Source organism: Salvia hispanica, chromosome 4 (assembly GCF_023119035.1).
Source record: "Salvia hispanica cultivar TCC Black 2014 chromosome 4, UniMelb_Shisp_WGS_1.0, whole genome shotgun sequence".
NCBI lineage: Eukaryota > Viridiplantae > Streptophyta > Magnoliopsida > Lamiales > Lamiaceae > Salvia > Salvia hispanica.
The window spans coordinates 46,916,829-46,936,233 of NC_062968.1; the positions used below are offsets into that span (position 1 = coordinate 46,916,829).

A 19,405-nucleotide genomic window follows, 5' to 3' on the forward strand; every position below is an offset into this window, starting at 1 on the left:
TTTATTGACTTTTAACTTAGAAAGGTTGTTATCTTTATTCTTAAGATACCAACACTCCAAATAGAAAAGGGAGAGTAGTTTGCTTCATGACAAAGATACACAAGGTGGCAACCAACAACTACCACTTGTGCTATTGCTCATGCTCTTTTTTATGGCTATACGAGTGCCAGATTACTCAGCTTTTACGTTGTTTATTGTTCATTATCTGAACCTTTTTAAGCAAAATATGTGTATATTCTCAACCCCAATGGACCACAAGTCATTATCTGGCTGTGTGTGAGAGAGAGAGTGAGAGCATTCCTGCATTCATTTTAACTTAGGGACAGAGAATATGTAAAATCATAAACTGAAGAAGCCTTGAGAAGAGAATAACTGTTAATTTGTGTCGACGAATTCGACTTGTTGCTGCATTAGAGGTTCACATAAGGTTGATAGCAATGCAAAGTTACAGATATTGTTTATGAACTCTCTTCCTCCCATTACAGTAGCAGTTCAAATATAATCATCTTTGGAGAAAAGAGGTTTACATGCAGTCTTGATGAGTATTTTCTTGCACACAGAGTTGCAGCTGGAGATAATGTACAGTCGAAAAGCAGTTACTCTAATAGCTATCCTCTTCCGTCTCTGGCGTCCGCAGGTAGTAACGCAAGCAATTCACAAGAACCTGCAATCAAGAAGCACATATGAGAGAGAGAGATGGAAACAGCCAATCGTGATTCATGGGAGAGCATGGAGGGTCAAGGGAGTAAAAAACAATCACGTTCGAGTACCTGAGACAAGGAGCTGTTCAATGCAGCCCCTCCATAACTGACATGAAACGAGTCCTTGGCCACCAGCCCCTGATTGGTCGCATACATTGTGTTAGTCTAACGATTCTAGTGGAACAGCAGGTGAGAGAATGCAACAAGCGAAACATTACCTCTGTTTCTATCTCTGCAGATTCAACGTTTACATTGATATCGTTCATGATTTTCATCACCTCCAGCAGGAGCCCTGGACGATCTGCTGTCTCTATGCAGAGCAAGCTGAAATCATGACAAAAATAAAGCATGTCTACCCATTATTTACCTTATGAGGGATTTGAATAATAATTTGTGAAGAAAAGATTCATAATCAGGAATAATTCAGAGGATTCCATAACATAAAACCAGTGATGGGGAGATGCCGTGTTAATTGGTTGAAACAATACCTTCTCCGAGGTCCATCGGCCTTAAGCTGTATGTGAGTTGCGATATTGACAGGAACCTGCACTTAGAAAATAATATATTGTTGCAAATTCGATTGGCAAATTAGTTTCAACATCTATAAATCAATTCAAAAACTCAACTATACAAACAACCTGTGAGCTCTCCAGCCTCAGGGAAATAGATTTTACAAAGGAAAACTAAACATCAGATGATAAAACAATTGCACACCTTTTAAAGTCAAGATATGTAATTAAAACAGATTTGGGAAATAGCCTCTTATAAAATTATAAGAAGATAAAAAACAGAAATTTATTTGATCCCACCTTTTCTTCTGGTGATGTTATTCCAAAAACTTCACCTAGAGCAAGCCGTTCGCTGGACTCCTAAAATATCACATAAGCTACAAAATTAGGCAGGTCAAATATCCACTAATAAATGCTGCAGGGGAGAAAATCATGATAATTACATATGAGCTAATTAAATTAATTTTACATTTAAACTTTAATCACATAGAGATGTAAATTAGTTGAAACAGTTTTAGTATTTCAAGTTCAGCTTGAAGAGATTGTCATTATTATGAGGTTTATCCATAGGCTATCACTAATAACAGGTCCAGACAGAGGATAAGCGTTACAATGAATTCTGCAATATTGAGAATTGTGTGAGCTAAATTTATACAAACAAACATACTGGATGATACTTTAGTAAGTTGTTGAGAATTGTCAGACGAATCCCTTCCAAGAGATCAGGGTCTTCCACTTTACGCCCCGATGCCCTGCAGAGAACATTGCTTACATGTGGCATTCAGATTTTAACAAATAAAGGCTAAAACATCCTATTATTCCCAGTGTTGAAACCTTATATTTTTAATGAGGAACAAATAGATGTCACTCAAGTAACAATGTCAAAAGTCCACTGATTCAGACAAGCATGATAAAGTAAGAAAGATTATTTGTAAAGTTACCTCCCTTCTCATAGGAAACGTGAGATATAACTAAAGTCCAATTTATACAAAATAATATTGATGACATATATAGATCTACATGTTCTCATTTTCAGTTAATCTCACGTCACGATGCCATTAGCTGACTAATATATTATAGTATTAAATCATTGTTGCCGAAATTTATGGAACCATTAACAAAATATGAAGAACAAGATGACATGATATAGCAGATAACATGATATTTGAGCCACAAACTAAGAACAAACAAGACAAAAGTGTTTCTCACGACCTTGTGATAAAAAATTTTGTTTGTTTGACTGAGTTCTCTGTTGTAACAGTTCCCTTCATGACATCCAAACCCAAGTCTTTTAGTGCCTTCATCTGTCATAAAAGAGGAATATCGGTGGATAAAGTAACCTCTCAACTGGGAAATATGACGCGATAGAACCAAAGCACAATAAATGTATCACGCGCACATGATTAAGAAAAAAAAGACAATTGTATCAATTCATCATCAGCGGAAAGCTACACTGTCTGATAAGATCTTTAATGCATACATCAAATAATAGAACAGCAAACAAAACCAGCAAAAATATGAAACAATCTAACATCACCAATGTCCTCGGCGAAGAAAAGAAGACTACAATTCTGGATTAGGTAACAGTGTCATATGCTGGGAAAAGATCATAGAAAGTTACAGTAAGAATAGAAGTCAATGTACCGTATCAAGTAGGGCACCGAGGCGATCTCCAAAACTGACTTGCACAATAGTTGCCTCAGGATCAGAATCTTGATCTATGAGAACAATAGGCATAGGAATAGAATCATTCTCCTCCTGAGATTTCTGCAATAGAAATTTCATCAATGTTAAGAACTTAAGTATCCTATATGGACAGAAACTCAGCAGGTAAAAATGCACTTTCCATAACAAATTTTCAAATTAAGAGATGGAGAAGTAAAAATTCACAAGTCATATCAGTTCAAATTTCAAGATCGAAACCTGAACAATGAATTTTCCACAGAAAGATTAGGCTTACCAGCGACATTGAACCAAATGAGTCCACTCCATCAATAGAGGCACACATCAACCCCACATTCCTAGAGAAATTTTCAACCAATGCATCACACATCAATATCCAACATATAGCAAACATCCATCGTAAATTGTACTAATATCATATCAAAGTTGACACATCATAAACCACTAAGCAATTAAACAAGCATATCACCCTCAATCACCCACAGATGATATCATTAACAAAATCACATCAATGCTACTAGCTTCAAAGTCATCCATATACGCAATTCACCGATATATTACTCAAACAAAATGCAGTTAATTACTCAAGACTCGATTTTTAGATAGATATAAACCTAATTCGAGAAACCCATATAACGAAAGACCCAGCCAGCACAAAAAAAGTGAAGTCTTGGGATTACCTTTTGGTGGACAGATTAATTGGAGGTATGACTGAATAGTAAAAATTAGAATTTGGATTCGGTGGACATAATCTGGGTGCGGAAGCGAAAGTCGGCGGAAGGGCCGCGACGGATGAGATTGAGATGGAGATGGCTTTCGAGATCGCCATTTCGTTGCTGACGAATATTTTCCAGTGTGTGTTGTGTGTGTCAAAGTTGCAGTAGCAAGGAGGAAGAATTATTGAAGAGGATATTTTTGTTTTTTCTAAATTGGGTGATCTATGACGTCATCTGTCGACCCCACACTGAGGATGGTGATTGCGGCATAATCAGGTAGTTTGATAGTCTCTGTCATTTCGGCTTGCTTCTTCAATCATGGGAATCAATTTGAAGGTTATGTTAAATGAAAGCGAGTCATTGTCTCAAGTTCGTATGATGCTTCTAATGTGATTTGTTTTACCGCTGTAACTGTAAATACTACTGTTTGTAAATAAGCTCAATTATCCATCAACTTATATACTGGAGTACTTGTGACTGGTATTTCATACTCTCTCCGTTTCTTCATAGTTGAGGCGGAACTGTTCGGCACAGAGTTTTAGAAATGAATGTTGGGTGTATTAAATAAATAGATAAAAAAGTAAGAGAGATGAAAGATAGAGAGAATAAAGTATAAAGTAGAGAAAATAAAGTAAGAGAGGGTAAAGTAAGAAAGAGGAAAAGGTTACCATATAAGGAAACGACTCAACTATGAAGAAACTTCCCGAAATGGTAAAATGACTCAACTATGAAGAAACGGAGGGAGTATTTTTCCATATTAGTAAATACTTATCCGTCCCACAATAAAAGTCCTATTTTGCTATTTCTATATGTCCCACGATAGGAGTCCTATTTTAATTTTACTATAATCAGTAAGTAGGTCCTATATTCCACCAATTTATTTCACTCACATTTTATTATAAAACGAATATATAAGTGTGACCCAAATTCCACTAAATTATTCAACCCACTTTTCATTATATTTCTTAAAACTCGTGCCATAACTAAATAAAACTCCTATTGCGGGACGACGGAGGGAGTATGATATTGTCCCTTTTGTACAAAATCCTCGCTATTTTTTTTAGGACACTCTAAAAGGTCTCATACAAGTAGTAGGATGATTCGAACCCTAACAATCCTCATTCAAACCAAGATCAGGTCACCGCATATTAATTCTGATTTGGGATGGTTTGAACCTCAACAATCCTCCAAGACCACGCACGCCTCAGATCACCACATATCTTGATCGAGCTCACACAGAAACACTGGAGAACGTGTATGCAATCGACCGAAACCCGAGCCACACAGATACGTCAAACCTCGACTTTGATAACACTATGAGGGTTCACCATTGCACGTTCAAGCTTCACATTGACATGATATTGTCTGCTTTTTACACTTTTCACAAGACTTTATACTAATTAAGTGCACATTTTTTTTTTTCGACCATTATTATTAGTACTTAAAAAAACCAATAGTTTTAGTACCTGAGAACATGAACATGAACATGAGAAAATAAAGATTGTTTGTCCAAAGATATCCAGCTTTACGTGCAATACTATAAAACATTATGCATATTTGATTGGTACCATAAAACTACCCCATTATTTTAAGTAACCTAATTTTTCAAAAATCACTGAACTATAAGTATATGCATGGCTGTTCAAATAGATCTATGAGTGTTGGGAAAAAAATGAATGCTCAACCGTGCTTAACGCTATTTAGATTTCCTCTTATCAGATCTTCACGCAATCGATTTTCTCATTCAATTTTGTTATACACTCGATAGTTGATCATCCAAATTGAAGTAAAATGCACATCACTTTGAATGATGATTTCCAAATGAGTTATTGTAGCTATTCTAAATAAATTAGGAAATGCTACCGAATTAGGAGAACATTTTGTAATAATATTTTACCTATCTTCGATAATGGAAAAGAAGAAAGAGGCAAAACAAGATAAAAAAAAGGAGTATCAAGAATCAAACGTGCATCCCTTTGTATACGAAACAAAAGCTTAACTAATTGCTATACATCGTCCGCACTTTCAAATAAAGAACTGACATTAATACACTACTTACTTATTAACTACAGTATTAGATTGTTTTTTCGGTTTAACTGATAAAATCATTTTTTTTCTTACACACTAACCAAAGTCGAAAATAGTTATCGGTTAATTGTTACTAACCTTAATCGGTTAAGTTATCACTTAACTAATAATCGATTCACCATTAAAGCACCTTTAGCGTGAAAACATTTGAGCATTACACGAGACAATTAATTATAATTACCATTATTTTGATTATCTATATTAATTGAAATATTCTTTAATGGCTACTTGGGTAGTAATTTTATGACTCCATAGATTTATTTATCATAAAAATTAAGTACTGTAGTTGACAAATCGAACGCCAATATGACATTCTAAAAAAATGTCAGTAATTTTTTCCCAGAGTGAAGGAGCAATAAAAATCGTGTCCTAAATTTTTGGGCAAAAAAATACTCGAGTGCTACTAATCGTTTTCCCAAAATCCAGCTTGCAAATTAGCAATCCAACATTCAGTGAATCGAAGAAAAAAGAGAAACAAAATACGATTACGTTCGCCGTTTCTCTTTCTCTCTCTACTAGCGCCTTTTTTATTTTCTTTCTATCTCCCTGTTTCCCCCCTTCTGCTTAGGCGGTAGAGCTCTCCGATCCCGCTCGATCTACGAATGCAGGTTAGCTACTTCGATCTTCTGGTAATTATTGAAATATATTCGAGCTGGAAGCTGTGCAATTTATTGAATTTTGGAGGGAACGGGGATCTATCAATAAACCCTAATTTGGACTTGGTCAATTGGGTTTTTTTAGTGTTTGAATGAAATGTTGGAGTGTTTTATCGTGTAGTTTATGTGTTGGTTTGTTGTTCACTGCCACTTTTATTTGCTTAGCAAATCTTGGATGATTCCCTGTTTAATTCTGTTTTTTGACTTTGTATACGAATTGATGGGCAATTACATTTTTATAGTTATGTTTAGCTTATTGCTTTTGTCTTGTTCAATGTCACCCTTTTGGATTATGGTTAATTTTTATGTTTGTATTTTGATTTGAGCCGCTAAAGAAGTATTTTTGAAGTGCGTGGTTGCTCATTACTGCAGAGTGAATCGATCGACTTTGAATTATTAGAATTTATTTATGGGATAATTCACTTGTTTGTAAAGAGGTCACTTAATTACGTATTTGCATGATATAGAAGTTTAAGTTCCTATAGAATTAGAAATGTCAGATCAATCATGAGTCTTTACAAAAACTGTAGTTTCCCAACTTTGCTCGTTCTGTAGTGCTTCATTTTTAAGTGACTGTCTCTGTGCCTTTGACTCATTACTGCTTATCTATACACTCGACTCATTCTGGGAGTTCTTTAGTTGTGTCAAATTTCATAGAGCTATCATGGTAAAGAATGCAAAGCCCTTCGAGATCTCTGATGACTTATCTCTTTTTTTGGCTTTTCCAGCTTTTGGCTGCATAGGCAGTGTGAACTTTTTAGAGAGAAGACTTAGAGACATGAGTTATTCATCCTAATGATGGATGGAAACTCAAGATTTGATTTGATGTCAGCCAGTCCAGATACTAATTTTGCTGGTAACTACCAGAGTAGCCAGAGGGGATACACTTCTCCCTCTTTGGGTCGGTCTTCAAGTTTCAGAGAAGGTTCAGAGAGTAGGAATATTTCTTCTGGGAAGGCTAATTCTAGGGGTAGTGTGATTTCACCTGGAGATGTGCCCTCATTATCTCAATGCCTAATCTTGGAGCCAATTGTTATGGGTGATCCAAGACATGCTCGGTATGGTGAGTTGAGGAGGGTTCTGAGTAACTCAGTTGGGAGCAATTTGGAGGAAAACTCTTTTGGACTTGCTCATCTAAAGAATTCACCTCCAGCAGCTGTTGAGGAGCTAAAACGATTAAGAGCTAGTGTTGCAGATACTTGTTTCAAAGCCAGGTAAGAATTATATATTTGTTTAGAAATATTGCATGTGCTGAGCATTCATGAAGATCAAAATGAATTGGACCATTTCCTCCAGTTTCTAAAATTCACTTTATGTTCCAGAGCACAGTTTTCTAAACCTTGCTCGTGCACAAATGTTTTTTATTTGTTTTTCGTATCATCTTTGTATATTATGAAACAAATACTTCTCTTTTTGACTAGTGGGCGAGCTAGAAAGTTCGATGAGCATTTGAATAAGTTGAGCAAATATGTTGAGGCCTTGCCCTCAAAGAAGCCTCAGCAGCTGCGGAATGAGCAGTTGTCAAATGAAAGATCTAGTGGTGCAACCTTGAAGATATCTCAGATACATCGGAACTCTTCGGAATTAGGGAGTCAGAAATTTGATGTCCGGTCTAAGAATGTTGGTCTCAGTAAGCGGTCACGTACCTCAACAAATGAACCCCGGGTTTGTAGAACTAGAATCATTAATTATTTCTGCTGATTTGGAATATCGTACTTTTACTTAACGAATAGATTGCTAGTTGCAAATGTCTAATCCCACATCTTTCATTCTGCTATCGTTGTGTCAACAATATCAGTCTCTCTCTCTCTCATAAGAAACAAGCAAACTGCTCCCAAGAATATCCACCCCGAAAACAATATGAAAACAAGACTAGAAGTATAAGATAGCTATTCTTCACTCTGACCTGGTCTACTTAATAGCAGGAAAGGTTGCTGATTATGAATTGAGGTGCTTGTGTACATTGCAAACCCACACTTCCTATTTTTGGTCTATTAATAAGGGAAAACTATTAATGGCACATAATTATAACTACCGATTCAGAGGAGATATCAAATAAGTATCTTACAATGTTATGCCTAAAATGCACTGGTATCTTTTTTACATTCTTGTGTTTTACATTTCTAGTGGTTATGTCTTGAGTTTCACCAATAGTCTGGTTCTTTGAGGTTACTTTTGTTATTGTGTTTAGAATTAATTGCTCACTTCCCTATTTTCAGGCAGAATGCAGGAATAACGCAGTACAGCGGCAGCCTATGACAGTGACAAAAGAAAGAGACTTTCTTAAAGATAATAATGCAGAACCTGATATGGTTGAGGAAAAAATAAGAAGGTTACCTGCTGGTGGAGAAGGATGGGATAAGAAAATGAAAAGGAAACGCTCTGTTGGTGCAGTGTCTTCAAGATCCATGGACAATGATGGTGAACTGAAACGGAACATGCATAATAAGCTTTCTATGGATTCTAGTCTGCTCCCTGCTGATTCTTCACATGGTTTCAGGTAATCAAGTCTGTTGTTGCCGTTGTTTAGTGAACTATCCAGAAATTATTTGTTGTTCTAATCTCGCTGCTCACTTTTTTTTGCCATGGAGATTAGTTTTGTGGGGGAGTATTAAATTTATGGAACTGTTGATGGTGTTGGTTCTAATATTATCATGTATTTTCCCTGGATATGCTATTTTGACAGATCAGGGGCTTCTGGTGGTGGTAACAAGCTAGAGCCTATGCCATCTTCAACTGGTTCTACTCCCCGTGTAACCTTCAAAAGTGAACAAGAAAAATCAATGCTCTCAAGGGATGTGTCAGGGGGACCAATAAAGGAGCGACCCCTGGGAAAAGTAAATGTTAAGTATGTGTCTTTCTTTTTATACATAAGTACTTAGCTAAGAACTTTTTTTCAATTTATCCCTTCCACAATAATGGTCTCTAATCAATTTAATTATTTATGTTAATCTGAAGTGGAATTTATTGGGATGACAATTCTTATGGGGCTCCTTTTAGGTTGAATAATCGCGAGGAGAACCATACCATGTCGTCTAGCCCAATAGTTAAAGGAAAGGCTTCAAGGGCACCTAGGAGTGGCTCTATGTCTGCTGCTAATGCTCCTCGCGTGACTGGAACTTTGGAGAGTTGGGAACAGGGTCAAGTTGTGACTAAAAACACTTCCAATGGTGGGCCTAACAATCGCAAGCGTCCCTTACCTTCCGGATCATCCTCTCCCCCAATAACTCAATGGGGTGGTCAGAGGCCACAGAAAATGTCACGAACAAGGAGAACAAATCTGATTCCAGTATCAAACAATGATGAAATGCAGATGCAATCTGAAGGGTGTTCTCCTACAGAGTTTGGTCCAAGGATAAGTATTGGTGGGATCAACACTTCACTTCTTACCAAGAGCATCGCTAATGGGAGCCAAAATTTTAAAGTAAAATCTGAAAATATTTCATCTCCAGCCAGATTGTCTGAAAGTGAAGAATCCGGTGCTGGTGATAACATAATAAATGATAAATGTGTGGGAAGTAGGGATCTGGAAGAAAGGACTGCAAATGCAGGCCAGAGTGTTGGACCATCAACAATCCCTATTAAAAAGAATAAAATTGTTGCCAAAGAAGATATTACTGATGGTGTGAGAAGGCAAGGGAGGAGTGGACGAGTATCACCGTTTTCTAGGGCTAGTATTTCACCAACAAGAGAAAAAATGGATAATGTGGTGCCAACCAAGCCTCTGCGAATTGCAAGGTCTGGTTCTGAGAAGAGTGGGAGGTACTTTATTTTCTTTGCTGACTACACTGAATCCTAGTTTTATGTAATTTTTTCCTGTTGCTCAATAAGTCTTTACATATGTCACAGTAAGTCAGGCCGTCCTTTGAAGAAGCTTTCAGACCGCAGAAACTTTTCTCGCCTTGGCCATGTGACAAATGGGGGATCCCCGGATTGCAGTGGTAAACCCTTTTATATATTTTAAAGTTTGGGTTATGGGGACAGTGCCAATCAAAATTTTAGTTTTTGTAGGTCTCTTGACTGTACTATGTGGTCAGTGGTAGATGAAATCTTTAAATTGTAGATTTTAAGTCTAATTATTTCTATTTGAGGGTTTGACCATTGGTCCAGCAGTGGTTCTTTTAATGGGTTTTTAACCTACTTTCTCTTTAGATCTGTGAATTGCTCCTTGTTCATTTCTTGAGTGGTGTTGAGCTTAGGCTAAGATAAAGCTCCACTTTTTGGCTTTTTATCAGTACCTGATAATTGTCAATAGAACTCGTACCTTGTGCTTGATCTGCTTTATCACTTAATTAAGCTCACCACGTTCACTTTAATGAGTTCAATGTCATGTTCAGAATGAAGTGCGAGTCCCTTAGCAGAATAAGTGATAAGAACCCTAAGACAGTTTATGTGTCTTAGTGTTGAGTTAATCAGAACAAACTGAGGTATTCTTCTTTCTCAGGGGAATCAGATGATGATCGTGAAGAACTCTTGGCAGTCGCTAATCTGGCCCGCACCTCTAGCTGTAAGCATTGCTGTTTTTTTCTCTTATAAAAAAGTTTATCCTACATGTTTTGCTGATCACCACCATGCTGCAGTCAAAGCATGTTCAAGTGCCTTCTGGAAAACATTTGAGGCCTTGTTTGCTTCTATAGGTCAAGATGAAAAATCATACTCATCACAACAGGTGAACTTTATTGATGGTTACGTATATTCTCCAATTCTTGTTGTTAGTCAATTTCTAAATGTTCTCTTTATTTTGTATCAGCTAAAATTGGCTGAAGAGTCATGTACAAGTTTGGCTCAGAACCAGAGCAATGGGGATTTCGATCAGGTTGCTGGTTTGTAACTAAGATATTTCATCATATTTCATTTGAACGCCACTTCTCCAACCCTTGTTGGTCCATGTGATATTCCTAATCTGCTATTTGTTTCATAACTCGAGCTGAATCTTTTTATCGAAATAATTTTTTGAGTGTTTTCTAATACTCCCTCCGTATTAAAAAAATAGAAACATTTGAAACGGCACGGGTTTTAATGCAAAATTGGTAAAGTAAGTGAGAAGAATTGGTAAAGTAAGAGAGAGGAAAAGAAAAATGAGTAAAGTAAGAGAGAAAGTAGTGAAAGTAAAGTTAGTGGATTGTGGGGTCCATGTCCTAAAATAGAAAGATTCTAAAGTTTCTATTTTTAAAGAACGACCCAAAATGGAAATCGTTGCTATATCTAAAAAACGGAGGGAGTATGTTCTTAACAGAATCTGTCACACACCTCTGGTTTTCTACTGTATCTGATGTTTAAAGTGCTTGCTTTTATTTTATCAGGATGATTATCGCCGTGTAGCTATGCCAGCTTCTGGCTCTGCTTCTTTGGATAGGATGGATTCTGTTGAGCAACGCCCTAATTCCTTTATACATGGGTGCTCAGATGCAGAGAAAAGCTTTTGCAGTACTCCACTTTATCAGAGAGTACTATCTGCTCTTATTATGGAAGATGAAATTGAAGAGTTTGAAGAAACTGGATTTGGTAGACTAAGGAACTCGGCTAATAATTCATACATCCTCTCTGAAACTGAAAGTCAGCGTGCGAATAACTTAGAATTCTCTGAGCCAATAATTGGGGCTCAAACAAGGAAAAATGGCAATGCACATAAGATTTTTCCTTGTAATGGGAATATGGATGTTGATAGGAGCCCTACTGCACTAGACTATATGTGTAATGGTGATCTGACACAAAAAGATGGTTTCATGCACTCAGAGGTTGAAGTTTTGGTTAGGCTTTCAAGATTTGAGCATACTCCACAAAGCGTGCTGCCAAATAATAGCAGCATTTCTTCCTTAAATTTTCAATATGAGCAGATGGGTGTTGAAGAAAAGCTTGTAGTAGAACTGGAGAGCATTGGCCTGTTCCTGGAAGCTGTGGTAGGTTTCAGATCATAAAGACTGATACTGAAAATTACGATTTTCATATTTACTCTCCTTTTCTTCATGCTAACTTATCTGAATAACATTCCGGATGTTAAAGTGCACATATAAGTGATTAATTATCGATTCCTGTTTTTATGCTTCTTTGTTAATGACTGTCTAATGGACGCTATGCAGCCTGCACTGGTTGACAAAGAAGATGAGGGAATCAACCATGAAATTGCTAGGTTGGAGAAGGGACTTCTTGAACAGGTCATCTGTCTGCACTATCTTTAAGATATACATATTTCTCTAAATTCATGGATGAGCAGTCTTTGTTACTAGTTCCTGCTTCCTTCCTCTTGCGAACACTTGCTCTCAACATCTCAAGGCTGTGTCTGTGTGCATGGTTCAATGTAATTGATTTTCTTTCCTGCGCTTAAAATTTAGGTTAGGAAGAAGAAAACATGCTTGGATAAAATAGATAAGGCTATTCAAGAAGAAAATGGCATGAGAAGGTAAATTTCTTATTACTTGAAGCCATCATATGTAAAAAAAATCATCAAGGAGTAGTAGAAGTATTGTTAGCATCAACTCATGATACATACAATGCGTTTTATTGTATGTCAGGGACCCTGAGCAGGTTGCAATGGACAAGCTTGTTGAGTCGAGCTATAAGAAACTTCTGGTCAGTTTTAAATTCTTGATGGCCAGTATCAAATAGAGGAAAGAAAAAGGAACTGTCGCTCTACGATGTAGGTGGTTCTGTCTTCCGAGCTTCGTCTGGTCTAGGCATGTCTGGCGGTGCAAAGGGAAAGAGAAGCGAAAGGGATAGGGATTCAAGCAAGAACGGAAGGCTGTCCATGGGTGGCGCCAAGGGCGAGCGCAAAACAAAAACGAAACCCAAGCAGAAAACCGCTCAGCTTTCCATGTCTGGAGTCAATAAAATCAACGAGACAGGCAGTGAAGTAGCAAACAACAGGAGAAAAGATGTTAGATTCATGTCTTCCGGTAATGCCCCTCCCGAGCCATCGAAAGACGCGGCTGACTTCTCAGCTCTGCCCCTCGACAACATCGACGGGATAGAAGAGCTAGGCGTGGACGGTGACACAGGCGCACCGCAGGATCTCAATTCTTGGTTCAATTTCGAAGTGGACGGTGAAGAACACGACGACGTCGTCGGCCTCGAGATACCCATGGATGACCTCTCAGACCTACTCATCTTCTGAGCCCTTACTCCCTCGCTGTACAGCTTCTCGGAATACTGATTTCTTTAGAGGAATCGACTGCTCATTTTTTAAAATTTTAAAATTTCATCGTCTTGGCCTAATGGCTGTTGTAAGTATACATTTTTGTTGTAATTTAGGAAAATATTCATAGTCATCATATATTTATATTTCAGAGTAATTCTTTTCTCCATTAAGAAATGCTATGAGTGTAATTTTATAATTCTTTTTATATTTATTTATTCAAAAAATACAAGTTTGATGTCAATGAAAGGTACAACTACCAAACCTAAAACTGCACCGGTTTCTTGAGTCTTTTGTCATTTATTATCTCTATGCACATAAATACATGCAGATCAATTCTTGCCTATGCCAAGTTGAAATAATGAAGTATCTCAGGCTTCATAAGTCCCAAGGTGAGACGAGCTTCGCTGCCACAGAGGCTCGTGGTGGGAGCAACGATGATGATGACCGTGGAGTCGACAACCAGAAGGTGAAAAGCCTGTTGGAAGCCATGCATCGAGTCATTTCATATCGCAAAAGAAAGAACCCGTCTCCAGGAGCTGCTGCGCCATCTGGTTCTCACCTCGGGCCAAAGAGATCTACCTGTGAAACCAACAGACTGTGAAGTGCTCTACAAATGTGGTATAATAATGTGTGCTGCTCTCTTTCAACTCTACACCGAGTGTAATGATGAATTCTGGATTTCTTTGAAGAATTTCTTGTATTAATGGATTCAACTGCACACCATCAAACTTTTGTGAAGATCAAGAACTAATCAATAATCAGAGCAGAAAAAGAAAACAGATGATTTAACCTTGTTTCTGTTCTAACATGGCCTTCTACATACGCATCAGTTACAATATCCACCATTTTATATTTTGTAATTTAATGGTGTAGTATTCTATTTTCAAATCTTTGGGATTAATCCAAATTCATGACTATGATCCTTTTTTTTTATGATCTAAGTGTCCTTTCTTTTCATCTTCTAAAAAACAAAATTAACATTTTTTGGTGAGTCATACTCCCTTCGTTCGTGATTACACGTCCTACTTTTTGGTGATTCGAGTTTTAAGAAATAAAGAAGTATGGATAAAAAAGTAGTCGAATATGAATCTTATTTTTTCTCTATATTTTTATAATAAAATGTGAATACAAAGAGTTTATTTGTGAATTAACACAAATAACAATGAATGACAAAAATGAGAAAATAAAATAAATGAAATATTAATTTTCTTGGTTGATAAAACCCCCCAAAATTTATCAATTTGCATACTTCAGAGTTAATTTTGTTAAGAGTTTGACTACATTTTTACAAAGATTTGTTTAACGAGACCATTATATTTTTTCTTAGATTCTATTGTAAATTGCATTCTTCACAACTCGAAATTATTATACTGCGTAATGCGTTCAATAAATAAATGTAAATTTCCCATTTTAAGCAAGAAAGCCTAAAAGGTAAAATCTAACTCTTCCTGAAACTTCCCCAATCATCACGCCACAATCAAAACCAATGAAAACCCCTTAATCTGATTGATTTCTCATTCGATATCTCTTACTCTCGCGAGTTGCTGTTTAATCGAATGTTTCTTGATTCTTGAAACTCAGATATTTCAGCCTGCAATTTTTTAAAGATCAATTTTTTCTTCTCAGATACTTGAATACATACAGATTGAGCAGAAAGGAAATATGGGTGTTGGTTTATCCGTCCTCATAGGCTTAAAGTGTGCAACTTTATTCATCTTCTTCCTCTCCCTCCGAATGTTCGAGTTCACTCTGCTATCAATCCCCTTTCTTTATGCATCTCTCGTGTCATTCTTGGTTTCCATCGCATCCCATCCATCAATCAATCTGCCAATCCTCTTGGGCAAAGGGTCAGATGGGAATTTCCCAATCTGGTCAATGATCATATACAGCCCTTACCTCTATTTCGTGAGGGCTTTTTCCTTCATCAGAAGGTTCACTAGTGGGGAGCCTCCATATAGCAAGATTGATGAGGGGTTGTATGTTGGGGGCTGGCCTTATGCCCCTGATAAGCTGCCTCCTGGCAACCCCGCGATCGTTGATTGCACGTGTGAGTTGCCGAGGAAGAGGGAGATCACGGGGAGCGCGTACCTCTGTATTCCCACGTGGGATACGCGCTCCCCTGACCCCGGGGAGATTGAGAGGGCTGTGAAATGGGCTTGCGGGAAGCGGACTCAGGGTGTCCCGGTTTTCGTGCATTGTGCTTATGGTATGATCCCTGCTGGTTTTGGTATTTGATGGTTGAAATGTCATGATTGTGATTGTATGTGTATCTTAGATTTGTGTATTGTGTGATTTCTTAGATTGCATATGCTTCTGTTTTTGTCCATTTTACCATTGAAGGTGATGTTGATGGTTGGAGTTGGGATCAATAATAATTAATTTTGTATGTGTGTTTGAATGTTTTTGATGTTGTAATGCTTAGACTTGGTACAAATCTTGTTCATTTTCATTTCATGTATTAAATCTTGAACATTCTTTATAGGCATTGAAAACAAGTAAACTTAGCATGTTTTATGCAATTGTAGCATCAAAAGATTGTGTTAAAACTCAATGTTCAATTCTCACAGATCCTTACTTGCTTAGTGAATGCATACTTGCTTTATGTTCAATGCATTGAATGAATACAATGATGGTTTAGTGAATACCACTTCCTCTATTTGTTTTTTCTTCTGTAGCTGAACTGTGATTGTCCCCTTTGGGGTTGTATGGTTGAGCAATGGCCTCGTCCCGAGTTTCTTACCCTGTGATCGTTTCAGGCCATGGGCGAAGTGTGGCTGTAATGTGTGCGCTGCTGGTTGCTCTTGGGTTGGCAGAAGATTGGAAATCTGCGGAAAAGATTATCAAAGAGAAACGCCCTTACATCCGAATGAATGCTCTTCACCGAAAGGCCTTGGAAGAATGGTCTAAGGACAGGTTATCCACTCCAAAAAGATAAGGCAGAGAAGCATGGACCAGATACTTCTATTCTTCATTTTATCATTGTATTCTGATACTACAAAAGTAATTTCCCAATTTCTGTTAATCATATAAAAGGCCAGTGTCTCTCTCTCTCTCATGCAAACAGAGAAGAAGTTCTCAACTGAAACTGTTTAATGTCAATTGATGCAAGGACATATATATATGCATAGAGGTCAAACTGCCAACATACATTAGATGTAAGTACATATATGTATGCATAGAGGCAAAACTGCCAAAAAAATGTTATCTTCATTTATAAAAGGTGAAAATCATTTTCATGACAACACAAGAAGATGGAAGGATTTACATCATCATTAAAAGCCTAAAAAGACACAATACAGAGGAAGTTACATAGTCTCTAGTGCGATCCTAATGAGCAAAGTGTTTGGTAGTTCTAGTCTAGGTGTAATTGATGTAAAACATTGTTTGATGTGTTGAGGAAGCTAATACAACTCAAGTCCCCGGTCGTTTAGCTGCTGCTGCTTCAGAGCTGCTGATCGTCATGAAGGACTCCCCACAGCCACATTGGCCCGCAGAATTTGGATTGATAAACACAAATTCAGATCTGCTCAGGAGCAAAACAGAGATTAGATGGATATCAAGACCACACACATAATTGAGATCAATGAGCTACAAGAAATGGAAAATGGTATGTTTGTACCTCAGTTTGTCATCAATAAAATCCATCTTGGTTCCTATCACATGCATGAGAGCCTTGGGATCGATCAAGATCTTCACCCCTTTGTCCTCAACCAACTCATCAAACTTCCCTTCTCATCTGCAAACATATCACATTTCATCACTCAAAACTAAGTTATCACCAAGCATACGATACATTCAAACGCCACTCTGCAACAACAACGACATTAAAAGGTTTGCAAATAGTCTCATGAGTGGAACCAATTGAGTGTTGCAATGACAATCCTACGATTTTTTCACCTAGATCAACATCATACCCATAGCTGCAGAGACAAAATGTTGATAACGCACTATTTCTCTTAACCAAACACTAAAAAATTCCTCCACTGAACTAAAATCTGATCACATCAAATTAACAGAGGATAATCAAGTGATTTAAGCAGTCAAATAAAATACTATACAAGTTTCTAACAAATTCGCTCCTACTCCAGCTCGTACTCTTAACAAAACCACGGAATTGAGCAGATATTTTCGAAATTCAGTTTGCACGTACAATAATTACGATCTCATTCAGGAAAATAAACCGATTAAACTTCAGTTTAAGGAGCTGCCGCAATGAAATTTACCGGCATAATTGAGGGTGTAGATAGGCCGTTGCAGCCGCGAGCCTTGACGCCGAGCTTGAGAAAAGAGCGCTGACGCTGATCCAAGAGATTGCGCACTCTAGCGGCGGCGGCTTCCGTCAACGACAGCACTTGCTTCCGCATAGCGAACTCCGATCAATTTCTCTCCGGCGAGTTCTCCGCAAACCCCACCGTTTTATGGAAATGGATATTTAATTGTTTATTAATTAATGTATTTCAATAATTATACCAATGGATTGGGCCTTTGAATTGGGTTGCCAATATAGTCTGTAGAAAAGCCCATTGGACTTCAACATATAATTACAAATTCCAGAGCATTCTTGAAGACTCATGACCTAATTCCCACCACCTTATCTTATGATTCAAGATGATTTTGGATTATTTAATGATTTTTTTAAGCTAAACTAGCATCAAAGGGTTGCCAAGAGACAGCTTCTAAGCTGACTTTAGATGGGACCCAGAGGTCATCTCTGTCTTTGATGATCTTGCTCTTGCCACCACAGCATAAATACACTACCATGTTACCTTATGGCTTATGCTTACACTAAAATACTTCACTTTCTATATTCCAATTTAATACATTTCTCCTTTTCTCTCTAGAAGCTGCTTCATCCTTCTTGAGGTCTCTCTCTCTCTCTCTCTCTTTGGGAATGAGTAAATGATTACTGTTTTCTATTGCATGATATTATATGTACTAATCTTGTTTGTATGACTGGTTTGATTTGATAAATTATGATGGGAGAAAGAAAGGGAAATTTTTTACAAATTAAGTTACAGCCTGGAGTAGAGGAATATTGAACTGTTTTGCTAAGGGAGACATCAGGCTATAGTACCATTGTCCATAGCATAACCTCACCCCTAATAGTACATATTATGGTAAGATCATAACTCTGAATCCTGAACACAACTTTGTATTACTTCCTTTTTGAAGAATCTCTTGGCTTGCTTTAATTAAGTCATTTCAATCAGTAATGAATTAGGAATATAATTTTTGGGGATCAGATCCACTAGGTTGAAATAGTTTGAAGCTCACTAGGGGTAGATTGTAATTGTACAATGTGAATTAACAAAATTTTAGTACATCACAACTTTGTTTGTACATATGTTTCAGGTGCAAAATGTGGAGCATCACCATTCCTTCACCATCCCTACTGAAATCACCACCATCGCTAAATCCCGGGCTCTACGCCAAACTTGGCCTCAATAGGCCCGGGGAAGGGCGTTTCGAGCGTGTTTGGCTTGAAACCGCGCCCTTGCTTCAGGGCACGTGCAATGGCGACCGTGTACAAAGTGAAGCTCATAACACCAGAAGCGAGCACGAGATCGAGGCCCCGGATGATGAATGCCTCTCGATTCTGCTGAGGCAGCTGGCATCGAGCTGCCTTACTCGTGCAGGGCCGCTCATGCTCGACCTGTGCTGGCAAGCTCGCCTCGGGCTCGGTCGACCAGTCGGATGGCTCGCCTCGACGACAAGCAGATGGAGGAGGGATATGTCCTCACCTGCGTTTCCTATCCCAAATCGGATTGTGTTGTTTATACTCACAAGGAAGAGGATCTCCATTGATATCACATTATGTTCTTTAAATAAAAATGATTTAAAACTTAGTCCTATTTAATTATTTGCATAATGTGTGGCATTAATTTACTATCCAAATAAATTGAACATGGTTGTAAGT

General features: G+C 37.7%; 3 protein-coding genes, 1 long non-coding RNA gene and 1 pseudogene across 4 annotated transcripts; 3 read left to right on the top strand and 2 right to left on the bottom strand.

Annotated features, from left to right (window-relative positions):
- Window positions 1–357: 357 nt before the first annotated feature.
- On the bottom strand, window positions 358–3,851 carry LOC125218018 (ACT domain-containing protein ACR12). The gene is made up of 10 exons (XM_048119610.1): window positions 3,574–3,851; window positions 3,171–3,231; window positions 2,855–2,977; window positions 2,423–2,514; window positions 1,878–1,962; window positions 1,511–1,570; window positions 1,190–1,245; window positions 920–1,025; window positions 771–839; window positions 358–664 (listed from the first exon to the last, which is right to left on the bottom strand). Exons 1-10 carry the CDS (start codon window positions 3,720–3,722, stop codon window positions 602–604), a joined length of 864 nt encoding a protein of 287 aa, XP_047975567.1. The 5' UTR covers window positions 3,723–3,851; the 3' UTR covers window positions 358–601.
- Window positions 3,852–6,055: 2,204 nt separating this feature from the next.
- On the top strand, window positions 6,056–13,464 carry LOC125221228. Its single transcript, XM_048123354.1, has 15 exons — window positions 6,056–6,305; window positions 7,082–7,567; window positions 7,775–8,018; window positions 8,573–8,853; window positions 9,040–9,201; window positions 9,354–10,115; window positions 10,203–10,294; window positions 10,798–10,860; window positions 10,934–11,022; window positions 11,104–11,169; window positions 11,657–12,253; window positions 12,434–12,508; window positions 12,686–12,753; window positions 12,866–12,923; window positions 12,967–13,464. Exons 2-15 carry the CDS (start codon window positions 7,149–7,151, stop codon window positions 13,462–13,464), a joined length of 3,474 nt encoding a protein of 1,157 aa, XP_047979311.1. The 5' UTR covers window positions 6,056–6,305; window positions 7,082–7,148.
- Window positions 13,465–14,911: 1,447 nt separating this feature from the next.
- Window positions 14,912–16,543, top strand: LOC125185186 (uncharacterized protein YnbD-like). The gene is made up of 2 exons (XM_048081687.1): window positions 14,912–15,694; window positions 16,245–16,543. Exons 1-2 carry the CDS (start codon window positions 15,151–15,153, stop codon window positions 16,421–16,423), a joined length of 723 nt encoding a protein of 240 aa, XP_047937644.1. The 5' UTR covers window positions 14,912–15,150; the 3' UTR covers window positions 16,424–16,543.
- A 194-nt stretch (window positions 16,544–16,737) lies between these two features.
- On the bottom strand, window positions 16,738–17,216 carry LOC125185187. Its single transcript, XR_007170078.1, has 2 exons — window positions 17,108–17,216; window positions 16,738–17,011 (listed from the first exon to the last, which is right to left on the bottom strand). It is a non-coding gene; the product is annotated as an uncharacterized LOC125185187 (long non-coding RNA).
- Window positions 17,217–18,379: 1,163 nt separating this feature from the next.
- Window positions 18,380–19,334, top strand: LOC125224530 (annotated as a pseudogene).
- Window positions 19,335–19,405: the final 71 nt, after the last annotated feature.

Bases quoted from the DNA above. Each gene is read 5' to 3' on its own strand.
- LOC125218018 (XM_048119610.1), bottom strand. From the start codon at position 3,722: ATGGCGATCTCGAAAGCCATCTCCATCTCAATCTCATCCGTCGCGGCC. The intron at 2,515-2,854 runs GTACATTGACTT...CTTTTATGACAG, and splicing joins TCGGTGCCCTACTTGATACG to ATGAAGGCACTAAAAGACTT. The intron at 1,963-2,422 runs GTCGTGAGAAAC...TGTTCTCTGCAG, and splicing joins ACAAAATTTTTTATCACAAG to GGCATCGGGGCGTAAAGTGG.
- LOC125185186 (XM_048081687.1), top strand. From the start codon at position 15,151: ATGGGTGTTGGTTTATCCGTCCTCATAGGCTTAAAGTGTGCAACTTTA. The intron at 15,695-16,244 runs GTATGATCCCTG...TGATCGTTTCAG, and splicing joins TTTCGTGCATTGTGCTTATG to GCCATGGGCGAAGTGTGGCT.
- LOC125221228 (XM_048123354.1), top strand. From the start codon at position 7,149: ATGATGGATGGAAACTCAAGATTTGATTTGATGTCAGCCAGTCCAGAT. The intron at 11,023-11,103 runs GTGAACTTTATT...ATTTTGTATCAG, and splicing joins AATCATACTCATCACAACAG to CTAAAATTGGCTGAAGAGTC. The intron at 12,924-12,966 runs GTCAGTTTTAAA...AATAGAGGAAAG, and splicing joins CGAGCTATAAGAAACTTCTG to AAAAAGGAACTGTCGCTCTA.